Source organism: Arvicanthis niloticus, chromosome 5 (assembly GCF_011762505.2).
Source record: "Arvicanthis niloticus isolate mArvNil1 chromosome 5, mArvNil1.pat.X, whole genome shotgun sequence".
Taxonomy (NCBI): Eukaryota; Metazoa; Chordata; class Mammalia; order Rodentia; family Muridae; genus Arvicanthis; species Arvicanthis niloticus.
Window position 1 is genome coordinate 84,909,150 of NC_047662.1, and position 17,166 is coordinate 84,926,315.

Below are 17,166 nucleotides of genomic sequence, written 5' to 3' on the forward strand. Positions count from 1 at the left end.
AAGATTTGCAAAACTCTTTTCTTCATTTTTGCAAGTGGGAATGGGTAGATATATGGAGATTAAGTTATTTGCCAACTGTCAGATTTAAGAACTGGCAATGCCTGGATCTGTACTCAGACATTCTGACTCCAGTGATAGCTTGTTGGGCACCCTGATTCCTGGCAGATTACTGACTTCAGAATGGCTTACTTCTAGCCTTGTAATCTTTGTTAGTGGGAGCAGCTGTTTGAGAAAGAATATTAGCAGTGATGGGATGTCTGTGAAGCTTAAACCAAGCTCATGCTGATCTGACCTTGATCTCGCAGGTGTGTGTGGCCAAGTGCAATAGCATTTCTTCCTTGGATGCAGTGCTGTGTCAGGACCTGGTTGCAGCAGAAGGTCCTGCTGTGGAAACTGGAGATTCTTTAGAAGTAGCTTATACAGGCTGGCTCCTTCAGAATCATATGCTGGGGCAGGTAAAACAACATGATTTGCAAGTTCTTTCTATGTATGTGACATGCAGCCTGCCATGTGCAGATGGAAAGTGAACTGTGGCTGTTGGCCAGTACAAACATTTAAGGAGGCCAAATTTGTCCCCACAACTGCTTTTGGGACACACTTGTGAAATGCTCCTGTGCAAATGTGCTCAGAGCCTCACACCTGTCTCAAATTTAGGGAGATCTCAGGGATCTATCTGCCTCTGCCTCTGCCTCTGCCTCTGCCTCTGCCTCTGCCTCTGCCTCTGCCTCTGCCTCTGCCTCTGCCTCTGCCTCTGCCTCTGCCTCTGCCTCTGCCTCTGCCTCTGCCTCTGCCTCTGCCTCTGCCTCTGCCTCTGCCTCTGCCTCTGCCTCTGCCTCTGCCTCTGCCTCTGCCTCTGCCTCTGCCTCTGCCTCTGCCTCTGCCTCTGCCTCTGCCTCTGCCTCTGCCTCTGCCCGTCTCCAGTGTGCTGGGATTAAAAGCACATGCCACTGTGTCTAGCTATCATTTTCCTTTTAACAGACACTATAAATATGTTGCAATTATTGTGTTTTTAATACTATTACGTTCTCAAGAACAATGTGATATGATAGAAAGAACTGTATAACTTAACTTAAGAAGTGTGGATGTGTGGGGCATGGTGTCTTTAATCCCAGCACTTGGGAGGCAGATGCAGGCAGATCTCTGAGTTTTGAGCCAGTCAGGGCTACAGAGTGAAACCCTGTATCAAAAAATGAGGAGTCAGGGATTAAGCCCCAATTGTATCCCAGTTTGACCTTGATCAACTCTCTAAGCTCTTATTTTTCCCATTCGTGCATGGAGATCCTTGCTCTGCTTTCTTGGAAGGACTGTTTAAGCACCAAATGAGTACATTTACTGAAAATATTTTATAGGTGAAAAAGTGCTTCAGTTAATGGTGCCAGGAATGGGTCTAGACCCCAATTTAGCAAATTATTGTTCTCAGGGGTATTATTCATTGTGATAAGCTCCAACTCTGTTATAGTTCTATCTTCTTAGCTTCTTCTGTACTGTTTCCTGTTTGGGAAGCACTGATCCCCTTAGTTGACTATCATCATGATGATTATTGGTTTTGAAACTGGCTGAATCTTTTTTTTTTTTTTTTTTTTAACTTTATCAAATGGCAGGTTTTTGATTCTACTGCTAACAAAGACAAGCCACTTCGCCTGAAATTAGGATCAGGAAAAGTTGCCAAGGTAAAGGCCTGTTCTGAAATTTAGTTTAAATGTTGAGAATCTCCAACCTGTCCTTATCTAGAGTCTGGACATACTTGGTTGAAAGTAGGAAGGAAAAAGATGACTCACACTGTGGACATTTGGGAGATGTTTACCTGTGAGAAGCTAGACTGAAGAAGCGTGTATTTGTTTCTTAGACTCCTCCCTTTCTTTTTTATCCTGTGGCTCTGAGGAAATGACCCCATTGTTCCCACAGCCTCCTGGAGAGGCGACACTGTTTATTTAGCAGCTGTCATGTGCTTGGTTCCCATCTATTTGATTTGATGTGGTACGAGGAGTGCTGTTCTGGGATTCGAGTTGTGAATTTTGCTTGATCAATGAGCATTTTACATATGTGCAGTGTCATGTGTTGGGCCTGTTAGGGCTTTGCATTGTGTTTATTCATCCGTGTGCAAACATTTTTTTCATTGTATTGCCTATGGCTGTTTCACCCAAATTCTTTGGAGACATTTCTGTTAAATAGTTAAGGCATGCCCCTCGAAGTTAGCCAGGTCTCATTTTCAACCTTAACTCAATGCCAACTGACTGTGTGCTCTTAGAACCAGGAGCTTGCTTTCTCACTTAAGTGAAGGCAATGCTAACAATCATGAGATTAAACAAGTAGGTAGAATATTTAACCATAGTGCCTGAAAAATTGTGATTAATAAGTCATAGAATCCATTCTCTCTTAATACTGTATGACTGTTTTTCTCATCATTTAAATACAACTTCAGATATGCCAGCTTTTATTCTTATTTTTCATTGGTGTGTGTGTGTGTGTGTATACATACCACAGCATATATGTAGCAGTTAGAAGACAACTTTCAAGATTAAGTTCTCTCCTCCCAACATGTGGGTTTCAGGAATCAAATTCAAGTCATCAGGCTTGGTGGCATGTAAGGTGACCCTAACCCTATGAGCCATCTCACTGGCTCAGGACAGTTTTAACCTAGAACCTGTTTTTCTAGAGTATGTTGTATGTGAATTTATGTGTTTGTGTGCATGTTCATGTGGTTTTTGTCTGATGAGCTTTTCCCCCACTTCTGATGTCTATAGGGCTTAGAGGACGGGCTACTAGGCATGAAGAAAGGAGGAAAACGCTTAATTGTCACTCCTTCAGCCTGTGCTGCTGGCTCTGAAGGAGTAATAGGCTGGATTCAGCCAACAGACTCCATCCTGGTGTTTGAGGTAGAAGTTAGGCGGGTAAGTAAAACTGGGCTGTGTTCTTATAAATCCGATTCTGAAGATATATACAGCTTTTAAAACAGAAATGCCAGGGTAGGATGAAGGTTGGGAAAATTCTTGCCTTCAGGCATGAGGTTTGAGGTCAGTCCCCAGAACATGCATAAACATTGCTGACATGGTGGTGCATGCTTGCAGTGACCACATGTATATGTATACATAGTCAGACTTACACACACACACTCATGCATTTGTAGGAATTTCTGAAAGCTTTAGAAGAAATGATAAGTGCTTTTCTCTGAGAATAGCATTCAAGTTTAGCATCTTATCTTTTTTTAATGTATTAAAATCTTGTCAGTATGATGTGGTAGGGCATATTTTTAATCCCAGTCTTTGGGAGGCAGAAGCAGTCAGATATTAATGAGTTTATGGCCAACTTGGTCTACTAATGTGTTTCAGGCCAGCCAGGGTCACATAGAAAGACCCTGTCTTTGAATATGTATAATTTCTATACTAAAATAGCAACAACCTTTGGTTAGTTTATAGTATTCTTTCTCTCAAATGACCCTGCTATTAATAGGTTGAATGGTGCTGGTGACTATAAACTATAAAATACAGTACAAATAATGGATATTTTGGCTATCTCCATGTAGTCATTATGCTTGCCACAGCAGAGAGGTACCCTCCTAATGGGAGATCCTTTTCTCTGTTGGGTCATCTGATCTTACAGTGGTATGTCCCCAGATGCCTTTTTTTTTTTCCTAAACATAAATTCTCTTAAGTTTTCTTTGAGCTCAAGGTAACCATGGGTAATGATAGATAGCAAACTATTTTGAAACTATTAATACTGACTTGTAAACATAAGCAAACTTTTCTATTTTACCAGTAATCAAGAAATTAGAGCCCGGAATAGTGGTGCATGCCTTTAATTCTAGCATTTGAAAGGCAGAGGCAGGTAGAACTCCATGAGTTTGAGGCCAACCTAGTCTACATAATGAGTTCCAGGACAGCCAGGGTTACATAGTGAGACCCTGTCTCAAAGAGAAAGAAAGAATGAAATGAAGGAAGGGAGGGAGGGAGATATTAGAGAAAGCATATGTGAGAAAGAAGAAAAGACTGGTAGGAAAGCAGTGAAGAATGGAGTGGAGGTGAGAGGTGAGGAGAGAGTACTAAAATGGACTTTGTGCAAAGATCTAAACATAAAGCTATTCACTACAGCATTGTTTGTGAGAGTAGTAAGCCATCTAATTATGTGAAATAGGTTTTTATAAGAGCATGCATGTTTATGATTTCTGTTCACGAATCCCTTGGTGTCTTAACCTTGTAGACCATAGTAGGAATGAGCATGACCTTGGTAAGACATGCTCTTCAGTCAGCAGCTGCAAACAATGAAGGTAAGTATTTAGTGACATGGAAATACATTAATGTGTAAGCAGGTAAGCAGAACAGCTACAAAGCTATGGCCCCATTTATAAAAGCACATATCCACTCATTCATACACACAGATAATGTGATGGTAGCTGAATCACAACTGTTTCCTTTGTCTTTTCTTCAGCATGTTTTGATTTTGCCTATAGCCTATAGGCAATAGCTTTTATGCTAAAGAATAAATAAAAGAAAGTATGGAAGGGAGAGTGTGTATACTCTGTTCCACCCTAGGTGAAGCTTGCCAGAGATTCTGGCTCTGATGGCCACAGTGTGAGCTCCCGGGATTCTGCAGCTCCTTCCCCCATCCCTGCTGCTGACAACCTCTCAGCTGATCCTGTTGTGACACCACCCCTACCATTGCCTCTCAAACCCGGGTAAGGCTGTCGCAAGATCTAGGGTTCTTCAACATGGTTCCTGAGATGTAGTTCAAAACTGCAACAATTTTAAGTAATTGAAAAGAACGAAAAACAGGATTAGGAAAATGATGGATCAGATTCGTTTGGCAATGGACTAATAGCTATCAAAATGATGATAAGAATACCTGCAAAACTCTAAGCAAAGGGCAAAGGGTGCTAACACAGAATGCAGGCCCATGGGAAAGTGAAGTAAATTTGAACACAAGTTTGTTCAGTTCAGCTTTGGTGGCTTTCAGGGACTATACAAATAAAAAAGAGCTAAAATTCTGTTTTTGCTATTCAGTTGACTGTTTCAAAAACAATGCCTTTAAGCCAGTTTAATTTGGGTTTGCAGTTATAGATTTTGTATTATTAGGATGTTTTAATTTATTTCAGGGAGTCGGCTCTTCGTTCTAAATCTAACTCTCTCAGTGAGCAGCTCACTGTAAATACAGTAAGTATGATTCTGTACCCTAAGCCCTGGAATGCTTGTTTCATATGGCTTACACGTAGTTGAGAGCCACTGACTTAGTATAGAAATTAATTAATTTATTTAATCCTACTTGGAAATCAGTCAGTAGAAATTAGCCCAGACTTTTACATCCATATATCTGAGTTAAAGCATCTGGCCATGAGAAAATGATCTAACTTTTCAAATCTCAGTTTCTTCATTGTAACAGTGGAAATAATTTTCACAGCCCCCAATTACAGTTCATAAAGCCCTGAGCACAGAGACTGTGTAAAGCTGTTTTTAATGAGCGGTAGCTGTGGTATTACTAGAGAGTGGTGTGAAGCTGGGAGTGAACCCCTCAGGGAAAGATCACTTCCATCCTCGAGTTGCTGTTTACTCCAAGAGGAATGGATTAGAGGTTAATCTTGGCATTTTCTATATTCTATTGCTTATTCTGTGTGACCATGAAGAATGTACTCTGTAAACATAGGTTTATTTCTTCATCTGTAAATTGACATAAGAAAATGAACACTTACTAGGTTTTCAGTATTATACCTGGCATATTATATGTGCTTTAAAAGCATTGTTCACATTATAATAGATATTAATATAATTTTATGTTATATGTATCTTATTTCAAAACGAACAAAATACTACCACTGCTACCCCCACCAAAGAAGGTGGGTGGGGGTGGGGGATTGGAGAGCACTCATTTACCTGAGTAAGGAGACATCCAGTACTTCTATTCTCTCAGATGAATTCAGGCTTCTTCATCCACTGGTTGATTTTGAGCAGGTCACTTGTTTTGTTTCCCCAATGGTGAGAGGAGAGGACCAACTGTTATTTCAGCCATTTGGATTTGCATGCCTTTAGGAAGGATGTAAAAGGTGGTTTGCTGCTGCTCTGCTTGGTCCATGCAAGCTCTGAATGTGCTGCAAGTGACCAGATGGTAGACAAAGAACTTCAAGTTCAAGCAAGGCCTTCCCTAGTGCTGAGAACAGTAGGTGATGAGTGAAGCCAGGTCTTCCCTCCAGCCATGTGCACATTCAGCCACAGCAGGAAGCACTTCACAAGCAGTTGACCTGATGTGGTAAAAACTGTTTTAAGCCTAGGAAAATAGACCAAGTGAACATAAGCACTCTCATTTTACAGTAGAGACACTTGGTTTAAAAGAGCTTATGCATATGAAAGCAGTTTGTTCATTCCTAAGCTATAGGGACTTAATTTAATGTTAATATTATTAATCTCATTAATTTGCATTGTATTTGGTATCATAAATAATTCTTACTTTCTAGAAGAAATGGCTTCCACTAAGTAATAGTAAGATTAAAGGTTTTGGCACAAGGCAAAGAAGTAGACCTGTTTGAAAGCAATAAACCTCAGTCACAGTGGTGTTTGTGCCTTCTTTTTAGAGTCCTGATACAGTCAAGGCCAAGCTGATCTCTCGGATGGCTAAAATGGGCCAGCCCATGCTGCCCATCCTTCCACCACAGCTGGACTCCAATGACTCAGAAACCGAAGTATGTCCCCTTGACTGTGTTAAAATGCATATAGGTGCTGCCATCTTCTGTTTCTTTGCTTCAAATAAGTGCCTTTTCTGCTTCTAATCCAGAGTCACTATTTGAGACCAGTGTGGGCACATGTCTTTTAATTGTGACTAGCCCATCCCCAAATGGAGGCTAAGTTCTGCACATCTGACCAAGTGCTTAGTGTTCATGTATCAGGGTCTGTATTGCTCATAATCTTTAGCTGCCTGTCTGGAAGTAATAAATCTGCTTCATGTTGAGAAAAAAAGATCAATCTTAGACAATAAGATATGCAACCCATACAGGCCCTGTGGGTTTTTTAGGTTTCTTTTACTCTTTAAAAATGTTTTACTGTGTCATTTTATGCACACGAGTGTTTTGCTTGTATGTGTGTCTACATGTCTACAGGTGCTCAGTTCTTCTAACTTTTTTTTTCCTTTGAGACTGAGTCTCACCATGCTGCCTAGGCTTGTAACTCCTGGGTTCAAGTGACTTCCTACCTCTGCCTCCCCAGCCTATAGAACTATAGGCACATGCCACTGCTTCTGGCTTCCATTTGTGTTTGTTGATTGAGTATTTGGATCAACTTGGGAAACACTGATCTTCTCACTGATGATAACTGTTGTTTAAATAATCAAACTATATGTATATATCATGGCTATATCTATATAGTGCTTTTTTTTGTGTTTTTAAAAATGTTATTTAGCAGTTCAAGATTTTATTGAAATCAAGTCTACCAGGCTTTTTGCCCTTGACGTTGTGCTTAGAAAGCATTCCCAGGGCTGGAGAGAGAGTTCAGCAGGTAAAGTGACTGCTGTGCAAACCTAAGTAGCTTCCCGGCATCCACATAAAAGCCAGATGCAATGGCTTGTGCCTGTAATCCCAGCTCTGAGGAGGTCCTGACACAGGGATCCATGGGGCCTGCAAGTCAGTCTGACTAGCCAATCAAAGAGCTCTAAGTTTGGTGGGAGACCCTGACTCAAAATTAAGGTGGAAAGTGATTGTGTAAGATACCTATTGTTGACCTCTGACCTCAACATGCACAAAAGAACACAAGTGCACACACACCCCTGTATACATACATGAACACATATAAACATACACATATAAAAGAAAGCATTTTCATTTTTATATTTTAGAAGCATAGCATATGTCTTTCAGAAATGTAATTATTTTATATTTATTTAGATCTAAATTTGTAATTCACAAGAATATAAAGTAACTTAAGCACTTTTCAGTGATTAACTTGTTACTGATAAAACAGTTCTTTCTCAGGTGAACTGAAATATGTGATTGATTGACTTTTGAGAATTTTTTCTTTTGATATAAAATGAAAAGTGTTTTGCTTTAAAGTAAATTTATTGCTTTAAAGATAACTCAGTGGTCTTCTATTTACCATAATTCCCTTACTCGCCTGATAGACCTTTAAGTTGATTAAGAATTCAATAATAATCTAAAAGTGGGCTGATTTTCCCAGAAGAGAACATTTGGGGCTGGGGAAAACTCAAAAGTATAAGAATAATCAAGAGATGACAGCCCTTGAACCACAGCACAGCAGATTATAGTCACATGATTGATGCTTCAAGGCATCTTGTCCTTGCATGAAGCTACATAAGATTCAGGGCAGCTTTGCTCAGAGTTACAGCTTTGGTTTTATGAATTTTTAAAAATATTTTAAGAATGAGAGCTAACGACCGGGTGTAGTAACACACACACCTTTAAGCTCATCACTTTCAATTAAGGCAGAGACAGGAGGATCTCAGAGTTTGAGGCCAACTAGTCCCCATAGTAAGTTTCAGGACAGTCAGGCTGCATAGAGAAACCTTGTTTCAAACAAACAACAACAAAAACAAAAGGATTAGGACAAGCATCCTAAACAGACATTAACAAAGCCAGCATGCTAGTGAGGTGCAGTGCCTCCTGCTCTGTCCAGTTTTCTGTGGGTACTCTGAGGTCTGAAACTGCTTGGCAGAAGAGAAAGGCTGGGTTGTTGCTGGTCAATCGGATAGTTGATGGTATGTTCTGTAGAACTGTCAGTTTAGCTGCCTGAAATGATAAAACACGGACAGAACATCTGTAGAAATTAACTATATTTAATTATTTGATATGATTTATAGGAAGAAGAGCTCTTACTCTTGCGTAATTGAGTTCTTCCTTTGTACAACTCATATCCCTGACTATTGGCTTTTTGCCTTCCTTTCCTTCCTCTTTCTTGACTAGAAATCCTGTATTGTGAGCCAAGTTAGAGACAGGCAGCCTTTGTCTTCAGCTAACGGCTTACACATAGTGATCAACCCTTGTGCTTCTTTCAGGATGCAAGTGTTCTGCGAGGAGCTGGGCAGTCCCTTGTGACACCGTCTGTCCAGCCTTCTCTTCAGCCAGCTCATCCGGTATTGCCACAGATGGCCTCACAGGGTAAGCAAGGAGCCTTGCTAAGACTTGGCCCTTGAGTTGAATCAGAGTTTTCATCTGTGTTCCTTAGATTATTAGCTAGCACTGTTAGTGCTGGGGCCTGGGTTAGGGACTAAGACTCGTCAGTTTGTCTCCGAGTAGAACGCTTTGAGACTCAGATGTGTTCAGTTGTGATGTCTGCTGTGTTGTTTTGCCCCTTTAGGAAGTCTGTGCTCAGCTGTTGAGACATCGCCATATATGTTATTTTTCACTTGTGTCAGCTGATGGGATCCGAGTCAGATGATCAAGAGAACATGTTTCCACCTTTGCTAGGAAGCCCATGGCTGCTTTGAGAGGTTAAGTGAGGAAAGTGGTCTGGTTTAAAGCATGGGAATGTTGGGTGCTAGTCCAGAAAATTCCTGGAAAGAGCCCACCTGACACTGAACTTTCTGCAAGGCTGGCTAGCTGATGAGAACGCCAAGGATTGTGAAGAGCCAGGGGTCCAGCAGGTTTAGACCAGTTGTAATTTATCTTAGGCTATCTTTAGCTCACTTAGTTGTTTGTTTAACAAAGTTTCAATCCTTTGATTTGACCAATGAAGATATGGGAGCCAGATGCTTTGTGAAAGCTCAACTCAGAGGCAGAGAGAACACCCAGCTGACCGGCCTTCCTCCTCAGGCTATGTCTCAGAAAGAATGCCCCCCTCCCCCTCCCACAACTCTCCAGCTCAAAAAAACCTCCTTCAAACTGAATGCCCCTCCCTTCTACTTCCTATGTATCTATCTGTCTTTCTCTTATTCTCTGTTTTTATCTAATACAGTGTTTACTTGCTGTCAACTGGTTTGCTCTGCCTCTTGACCTGTTCCTGATCATAGTAGTAGTTTTTATTTAATCCTGTTTATAATATTCAAGCAGAAAGTTCTTGGATTAAAGGTGTGTACTAAGGCTAGGCCACACAACTAGAACCAAGTTGTTCTAGTAAATAACACAATCTTAGGGTTCACAGTGTGATCAAACATCCTGCAACACTTAGTAGCCATTTATTGCCTCTCTCTGTATGTGACCTAATGTCTCTGTCACTATTAAGTAAATCCTTTGGAATGTACAGAGTACCAGCCTCCACCAACCAAAAGCTAAAAATGTGGTCAGATAGTATCTGAGGCCTTAAATGGATCTCCTGAGTTTCTGGAAAATGCCTCCCAGATGTTTTTAAACCACTGTATTTGAAGCATCTAGGCTTGTGAGAACTTCATGAGACTGTTTACTATGTAGAAACATGTGATCTGGAGTAATGTGAATCTGTGTTCCCAGGATATGCTCATACATATTTGGCTCCAAAATAAATGATCTCATATCTCCTTTGAGGTGAGAGTTGTGTTTTTGCATTGACAAAACAAGCAAGAATGGGTAACAGTAAAAATATCTTGATTTGTCTTAGCACCTCAGCCGACTGTTTCTGGGCTCCAGACACCCTCCGCTGCCTTGATGCAAGCTGCATCCCTTGATTCTCACTCAGCTGTATCTGGAAATGCTCAGAACTTCCAGGTAACTATTTTTTAATTAACTGATTAATTTTTTTGTTATTTTGAGAGAGAGTCTCACTATGTAGTCTTGACTTACCTGGTATATACACACACATACATACACCCTCTCTCCTCTCTCTCTCTACACACACACACACACACACACACACACACACACACACACACACGATCAGGCTGGCCTCAAACTCAGAGATCTGCTTGCCTCTTGCCTCCTGAGAGTTGGGATTATAGGTATGCACCACCACATCCAGCCCTCAGGTAACAATATTATTTTAAAACTCTTTTAGTCATAAGGTATAATTTAAGTTCTTGTATGAACATAGACGATCCCTCTCTCCTTTTTACACAGCAGCAGTTCCCCAAGTCAATGCTTATCATTCCCCTTCCCTAAGTTACTGCTTTCTTATCCCTAAAACCACACAAAGTTTTCTCTTTGCAAGTTTTTGTGAAGATTAAGTGCAAGAATAAGCAAAGTACTTATTGAAGGCCTGGGCCTGGCACATACCAAACTTCCTGTTAGTGCACATAAGATAGCAAGAGCTGCCTCTCCTGCCCTACCCACTCGAGGTGAGTCTGAATGGAGATGTGGGAGCCATGGTGGGCAGGCTTTGCTCCACTAGGATGAGGAGAATCAAAAGTGAGAAAACCTCCTGTCACAGACTAAATTTTTTTTTTTAAATAATTAATGTTTGGGTTGTTTTATTGTCCTTGGAAATAAACTAGTGTTCCTATGGAGAAAGAATGACCATTCTTAAAATGATAGATCGCTGATGTTTATTGAGCATTTGTCTTGTGCCAGGTACTTTATTGTGCCAGTTGTTAGGGCTTTGCCTGTATCACTTCATTCAGTTCATAAATAGCAAATTCTCAAAGTTTTCATCTTCCTTTCATGGTTGTGATACTCCAGGTCAGAAAAATGAGAGTTTCTGGTCACCCAGATAAGCATCAGGATCTAGTAAGTAGTGGCATATGCCTGTAATCCCAGCATGAAGGAGCTGGAAGCAGGAAGGTCAGGAAGGTCAGGAAGGTCAGGAAGGCAGGGTATCCTCAGCTATATAGTGATTTTAAGGCCAGCTTGAGCTACATCAAAACATGTCTGAAAACACACACAAACAAAACAGAATCTAGAGGCTGAGCAATGGATGGCTCAACTGTTAAGAACCCACTATATTTGTCCTTACATAGATACATAGACACACATACATACAGATTTTTAAAAAAACAACTTTAATAAATTAAAAACGAATCTAACAGGGGAGAAGCATTATGAAGAATCTTGAAAACTGTCTGGCTTAGTTTGGAATTTTGAAAAATAACCTTTTCTTTCCTTCAAAAGAAACTAAATAGGATTTGCTTAGTTTCAAGTTTTCCTTAAAAATAGGCCTGATAGTAGGAAGTAAATTCCCATTTCATTAAATCACATTGCCAGAGGACTGGGTAGCAGTCCAAGATTCCTGTTCCTCAGGTTTGGGTAGGACTGGAGTGACCAGATACAGATAGCATCAAGTCCCACAGACAATTGCCTAACACTGATCTATCTCATCATTTCCAGCGTTAATAACTTTAAGCCTCCTCCCTGATTAATCTGCTTTGTTCTATCATAGGAAACTAAGTAAGAAACTTGTCACTTTCTCAGCCCTATGCAGGTGTACAAGCCTACACGTTTCCCCAGACACCCTCAGTTACTTCCCAGCTGCAGCCTGTTCGGCCCTTGTACCCAGCACCACTGTCCCAGGCTCCTCACTTTCAAGGTAGAGAATAAATTCCTCCTCCCAGCCTTTCATCGTCTCCCCTTGCTGGGCTCTCTCTCCTCTTCCCATTCTGTGTCCATTTTCCTCTAACAGCTCTCTACCCGTTCTTTTCATTGTTTCTTTGTTTTAGCAGCTTGATTGAGATGTAATTTATATACAATATGATTTATTCAAATATATAATACAAAGAAAGCATATATATTGTACATGTTGTATATGTGTATATGTGTGCATACATATGAATGTGCAGTTATGCACACCTGTGTACACATACATTGGATGTCTTCCTCTGTTGGTCTGCAACATATTGTTTGGAGACTAGGTCTCTCGGTGAGCTAGAAATCTGCCATTTTGGGTAGACCAGCTAGCCAGGAGCTTTCAGGAGTCACCTGTGTCCACCCCCCAGTGCTGGGCTTACAGGGATATAGAAACCATGCTCAACTCTTCTGGTTATTGTTTGTAGATGGGTACTGAGGATTCACATTCAGATCCTCGAGCTTGGGAAACAACCACTTTTACCTGCTGAGCATCTTCTGAGACCCCAGGATTTTTTTTAAAAAGGAAATGTGCACCTGTCACAACAATCCATTTTTAAAACATTTATATCTCCCCCAGAGGCCCTTTGTGCTTCTGCACTGGTGGTTTTCCTTCCGTGCTCTCCTACCAGCCTTTTAGATTCTTCTTCTGTCAGAGTGACAAGAGCTCACAGTAGATAGTGGGAGAGCAAACACTGGAGGGCATCGGGAGGAAGCAGGTACTGCTGTGCGTGGTGAGTGACTGATGAAAACTGTTCTGTTAAAAATTGTCAATTATGAAAATAATTCACTGTAGTAAAAGTGGCAGGCAATACAAAGTAGGCTAAAGTGTCCTGTCTGTCATTAAACTTCTGCCCGAAGGAGAGCGTCTCTCACAGTTGCTTAGGTAACTTTGTGTGTATTTTATGCACTTGGACAAGTGTAGGTGTCTTTTGTAAACAAGGCAAGTGAAATGTTGATGGATGTGTTGGTTTCCTGCTGTGGTGTGCAGCCTGTCTTTTGCTTGGTAATCACTTTGGCATAAGGATAGTGGCAAGAGGAAACAAGTACATCCAACAGCCCAAGTTGCAGTTCTGCAGTAGAAAGGGCTTCCGAAATGCAGCCTGTGTCTGGAGCCCTGTCCTTTCTCCATCTTAGAAACTCTTTGCTATCCCTCCAACCTGACATCTCCTCTGGCTTACCACCTCCATCCACTGCTCCCATAGACACAACTGCATAGTTCATCACCACAAGGCTAATGCTAGTTTTAAGGTGCTACTTTTGTACCGTGTACATGGTCTTTTTTCTACACTTGAAATCACCTCTCTCAAAAAATTGTTTTTAAGACAGCATTTCATGTAACCCAGGCTGATCTTGAACTCTGAATCTTCTGTTTGCCTTGTGAGTTACAGTCATGTGCCCATCTTGCATTTAAAGTACTACTGTGTTGTATGATTTGTTTTTATGTGTTAGTTTCCCAACTGTAGTCCACTAAGAAGCATATTTTATTCATAATTGTACTCCTGGTGCCCGTGCAATGCCTGGCATGCAGTTGGAGAAAGGGGAACAATGTAAGTGCAGAATTATAGTAGTCCACAGTGGATACACTTGCACCAGTGTGCATTTGAACCAGAGTCTAGCTCTTGAAGCATTTTGCAGAAATATAACTTAGTTCCTATTAGCTTCGGAGCCCTTTGTCTCTATTGCCTGTTCTATGCCTTCTCCTGACAGTGTGAAATTGCCTATCCTATTTTCTCTGCTAAAACCGCCCTTAGCTTTTCTATACATAGTTTTCTCTTTCCAGGTTTATAAGTTCCTTTTCATGTCTGTTTAGGATCAGGTGACATGATGTCCTTTCTCATGACCGAAGCACGACAATACAACACTGAAATTCGAATGGCAGTCAACAAAGTGGCTGATAAAATGGATCATCTCATGACTAAGGTGACTGAGTCAGAGCTGAGGCTCTGTTGAAAATAGGGTTGTTGGGCCGGAGATGGCTCAGCAGGTAAAAGCACTTGCTGAACAAGCCCAGTGACCTGAGTTTGATTCCTGAAATTTATCAAGAAAAGAGAGAACCAATTCCTGCTTATTATACTCTGACTCCTGTCCATGTGCCATGGCATAGGAGTACATGTCCATACTCACGCATACCATATGTGCACATGATAATGGATAGACACAATAAAGACACATTATTTAGATGTATGAAATTGTAATACAGAAACAAAGCCACTGCTCTTGCAGAGGATCCAGGTTCCGTTTCCAACACCCACATCGTGACTCAGTTCCAGGAGAGCTGATATCTTCTTATCTCTGATGAACCAGGCACATACATACTTGTAGGCAAAACACTTAAAGACACATAAAATAAAACAAATAAATCTAAAATCATGTTTTTTAATTTTAAAAAGAGATAATAAATTAAAATGTTAAAAGGGGGTACAGGAAGTGGGCACTATAGAATGTAAATGGTAGCAGCCACCGCTGTAAGAATGCTCCTCCTTGGTTTCCCGTAGTCACAGTCCTCGGCCATTTCCCTACAAGTGTTAGCATCTTTACTTTGGGATTAATTTAGTGGAGAAAGTAAGTTTACATTTAGATGCTGTCTCAGAAATGTATTAGCTTTCTCAAAAACGTGATTGGTCCTGGGTGAATTGTATTTCTCTACTTATATATGTTCACAGCCTTCCTGGCTTCCCCTTTGCAGGTAGAGGAGTTACAGAAGCATAGCTCTGGGAATTCCATGCTTCTTCCTAGCATGTCAGTCACAATGGAAACAAGCATGATTATGAGCAACATCCAGCGGATCATCCAGGTGAGGATGAGGGAGAATACTGCACAGCCTTAAATCTGTTTCCTCACCCCAGAAACAGCATGTACTGAGTACTAGAGTTGGAAAAACCATTATGGCTTAATTTGGTTCTGTGGCTTATACTTTCATTTTAGTTATTTTATTTGTTGCTGTGACCAAATACCTGACAAGAAACAATTTAATGGAGCAAGGTTTCTTTTGCTTCCTAGTTTGAGAGCATGCAGCCCATTGTGGCAGGTAGGAGTGGTAGCAGAGTTGAGGCAACTGGTCTCATTGAACAGAGAGACAACAGGAAGTGGAACCTGCCTAGGAACACCCTCAGTGGCCTACTTCCTCTAATTGGACCCCACTCTGTTCCAAGCTGGGGATCAAATATTCAGACACATGAGCCTGTGGGTGACATCTCACATTCAAACCACAAGTGTCTGTATTATACTATATACTATATTATATTAAGCTATATTATTCTGTATTCTACATGCTACATAGCAGTATGACTAATGTAGTCAAAAAAGAAACACTGCTTTTTAGGCCTATTTTAAACTCTCCTTTCATTTTATGACCATCCTCAGCCTATCTAGCCTAGTGATTATAATCTAGCAGGTATAATTTGATTTATTACTCTTAACAGTTACATCTCTAGGAAAATAAGTTTTAGCATTTGTTTCAAAATGTGTTTACAAGACCATCTGTGGGTTCAAGCTGTTTTGCTATACAGTTTGGGGATCCAGTCTGTCATGTCAGGGAAGACATGGCAGCAGATTGTGAGGTGGCTGGTCATGCTGCAGCTATAGCCGAAGCAGAGAGTGGAGAGAAATGGAACTTTCAAGACGCTTACTGACTTACTGGGCACTTTTAGCCACTTACTTTGTATGTTGTGTGTTTGGATTTAGGAAAATGAGAGACTGAAACAGGAGCTGCTTGAGAAAAGCAGTCGTATAGAAGAGCAGAATGACAAAATTAGTGACCTCATCGAACGAAATCAGAGGTAATGGCAGGGACTCGGCAGCGCTGGGGAGGGTGGGCAAAGGGCTTAATGTCTCATACTATACATTATGATACACATTGTCGAGGGCAGGATATTAATTACAATTCTCCTCTCTACACTTGGTTTTGTTTTGGTTTTTGAACCCGAGCACCTTGTACATACTGAGTATGGAATACTTCTGAGCTGTGACCTGTTCTCTAGCCCATGTATTTCAACCATTTCTGTTTCTGCTCATTGTGTGAATTACTTGTTCTGCCTTCAGTAGAACAGGCTAAGGTGGCTGTGGTTGGTGTAAGACCCACCTGTGATTGACTTTCAGCCCTGCACTTCATGTATTGTGTGGCTTTGGGTATTTTGTTTATGTTTGCAGGCCTAGCTTTCTCTGAAAATGGTGTTAGGTAGAAAACTGTGTCCTCTCTTCTCTTTTCTGTGTGGGCTATTTTATCAACCAGAACTCAAACAGAGCCTGATTGATTTCATAAAGCACATTTTATAACTTTGAATGGATCCTTCTGGGATGTGTGAAGGGTGGAAAGGTAAACAGAGTTAGTCTCAATTCAGTGTTTCACTTGGAAAAGTTATTTTTTCTGTGTTTCTCTTGTCCAGTGTTTTTTGTCTTTTACATGTAAGGATTCTTGTCTTCTTTCCCCTGAGAGTCTTCTTACTTCCTTTTTCTCTTTCCCATCTTCCATTAACATGCACCCTGTGAATGTTGCCCTTCATTATGCAGAGAGAGTCATCTGTGGCCCAGGGTGCTACTCCTTCCTTGGTCACTGCAGATAGCTTGGTTAGTTTCTGCAGGTCTCAGGAAAGCAATGTGATTTTTAGATTGTTGTTTGGCCTTTTAAAAATTGAAAATATTTGTATGGATATTTGTCTTGTTATCTGTGCATCATGTGTGCAGTGCCTTGGGAAAGGGAGCTGGATCCCTTGGAGCTGGAGCTACAGATGGTTGTGAGCCACCATGTGGATGCTGGGAACTAAACCAAAGGT

The 17,166-nt window shown here is 40.9% G+C and overlaps 1 protein-coding gene across 4 annotated transcripts in view; it reads left to right on the forward strand.

Annotated features, from left to right (window-relative positions):
- The window catches only part of Fkbp15 (FKBP prolyl isomerase family member 15), a 54,878-nt gene that overhangs the window by 21,208 nt on the left and 16,504 nt on the right, over positions 1-17,166 (forward strand). For all 4 annotated transcript variants that reach the window (XM_076934857.1, XM_034502762.2, XM_034502764.2 and 1 more), the window contains 12 exons: positions 306-455; positions 1,602-1,670; positions 2,745-2,891; positions 4,530-4,672; positions 5,090-5,147; positions 6,557-6,664; positions 8,983-9,085; positions 10,500-10,606; positions 12,242-12,356; positions 14,205-14,314; positions 15,081-15,188; positions 16,079-16,173. In XM_076934857.1, the coding sequence (XP_076790972.1) occupies positions 306-455; positions 1,602-1,670; positions 2,745-2,891; positions 4,530-4,672; positions 5,090-5,147; positions 6,557-6,664; positions 8,983-9,085; positions 10,500-10,606; positions 12,242-12,356; positions 14,205-14,314; positions 15,081-15,188; positions 16,079-16,173 (1,313 nt within the window). The remainder of the gene's footprint in view (positions 1-305; positions 456-1,601; positions 1,671-2,744; positions 2,892-4,529; positions 4,673-5,089; positions 5,148-6,556; positions 6,665-8,982; positions 9,086-10,499; positions 10,607-12,241; positions 12,357-14,204; positions 14,315-15,080; positions 15,189-16,078; positions 16,174-17,166) is intronic.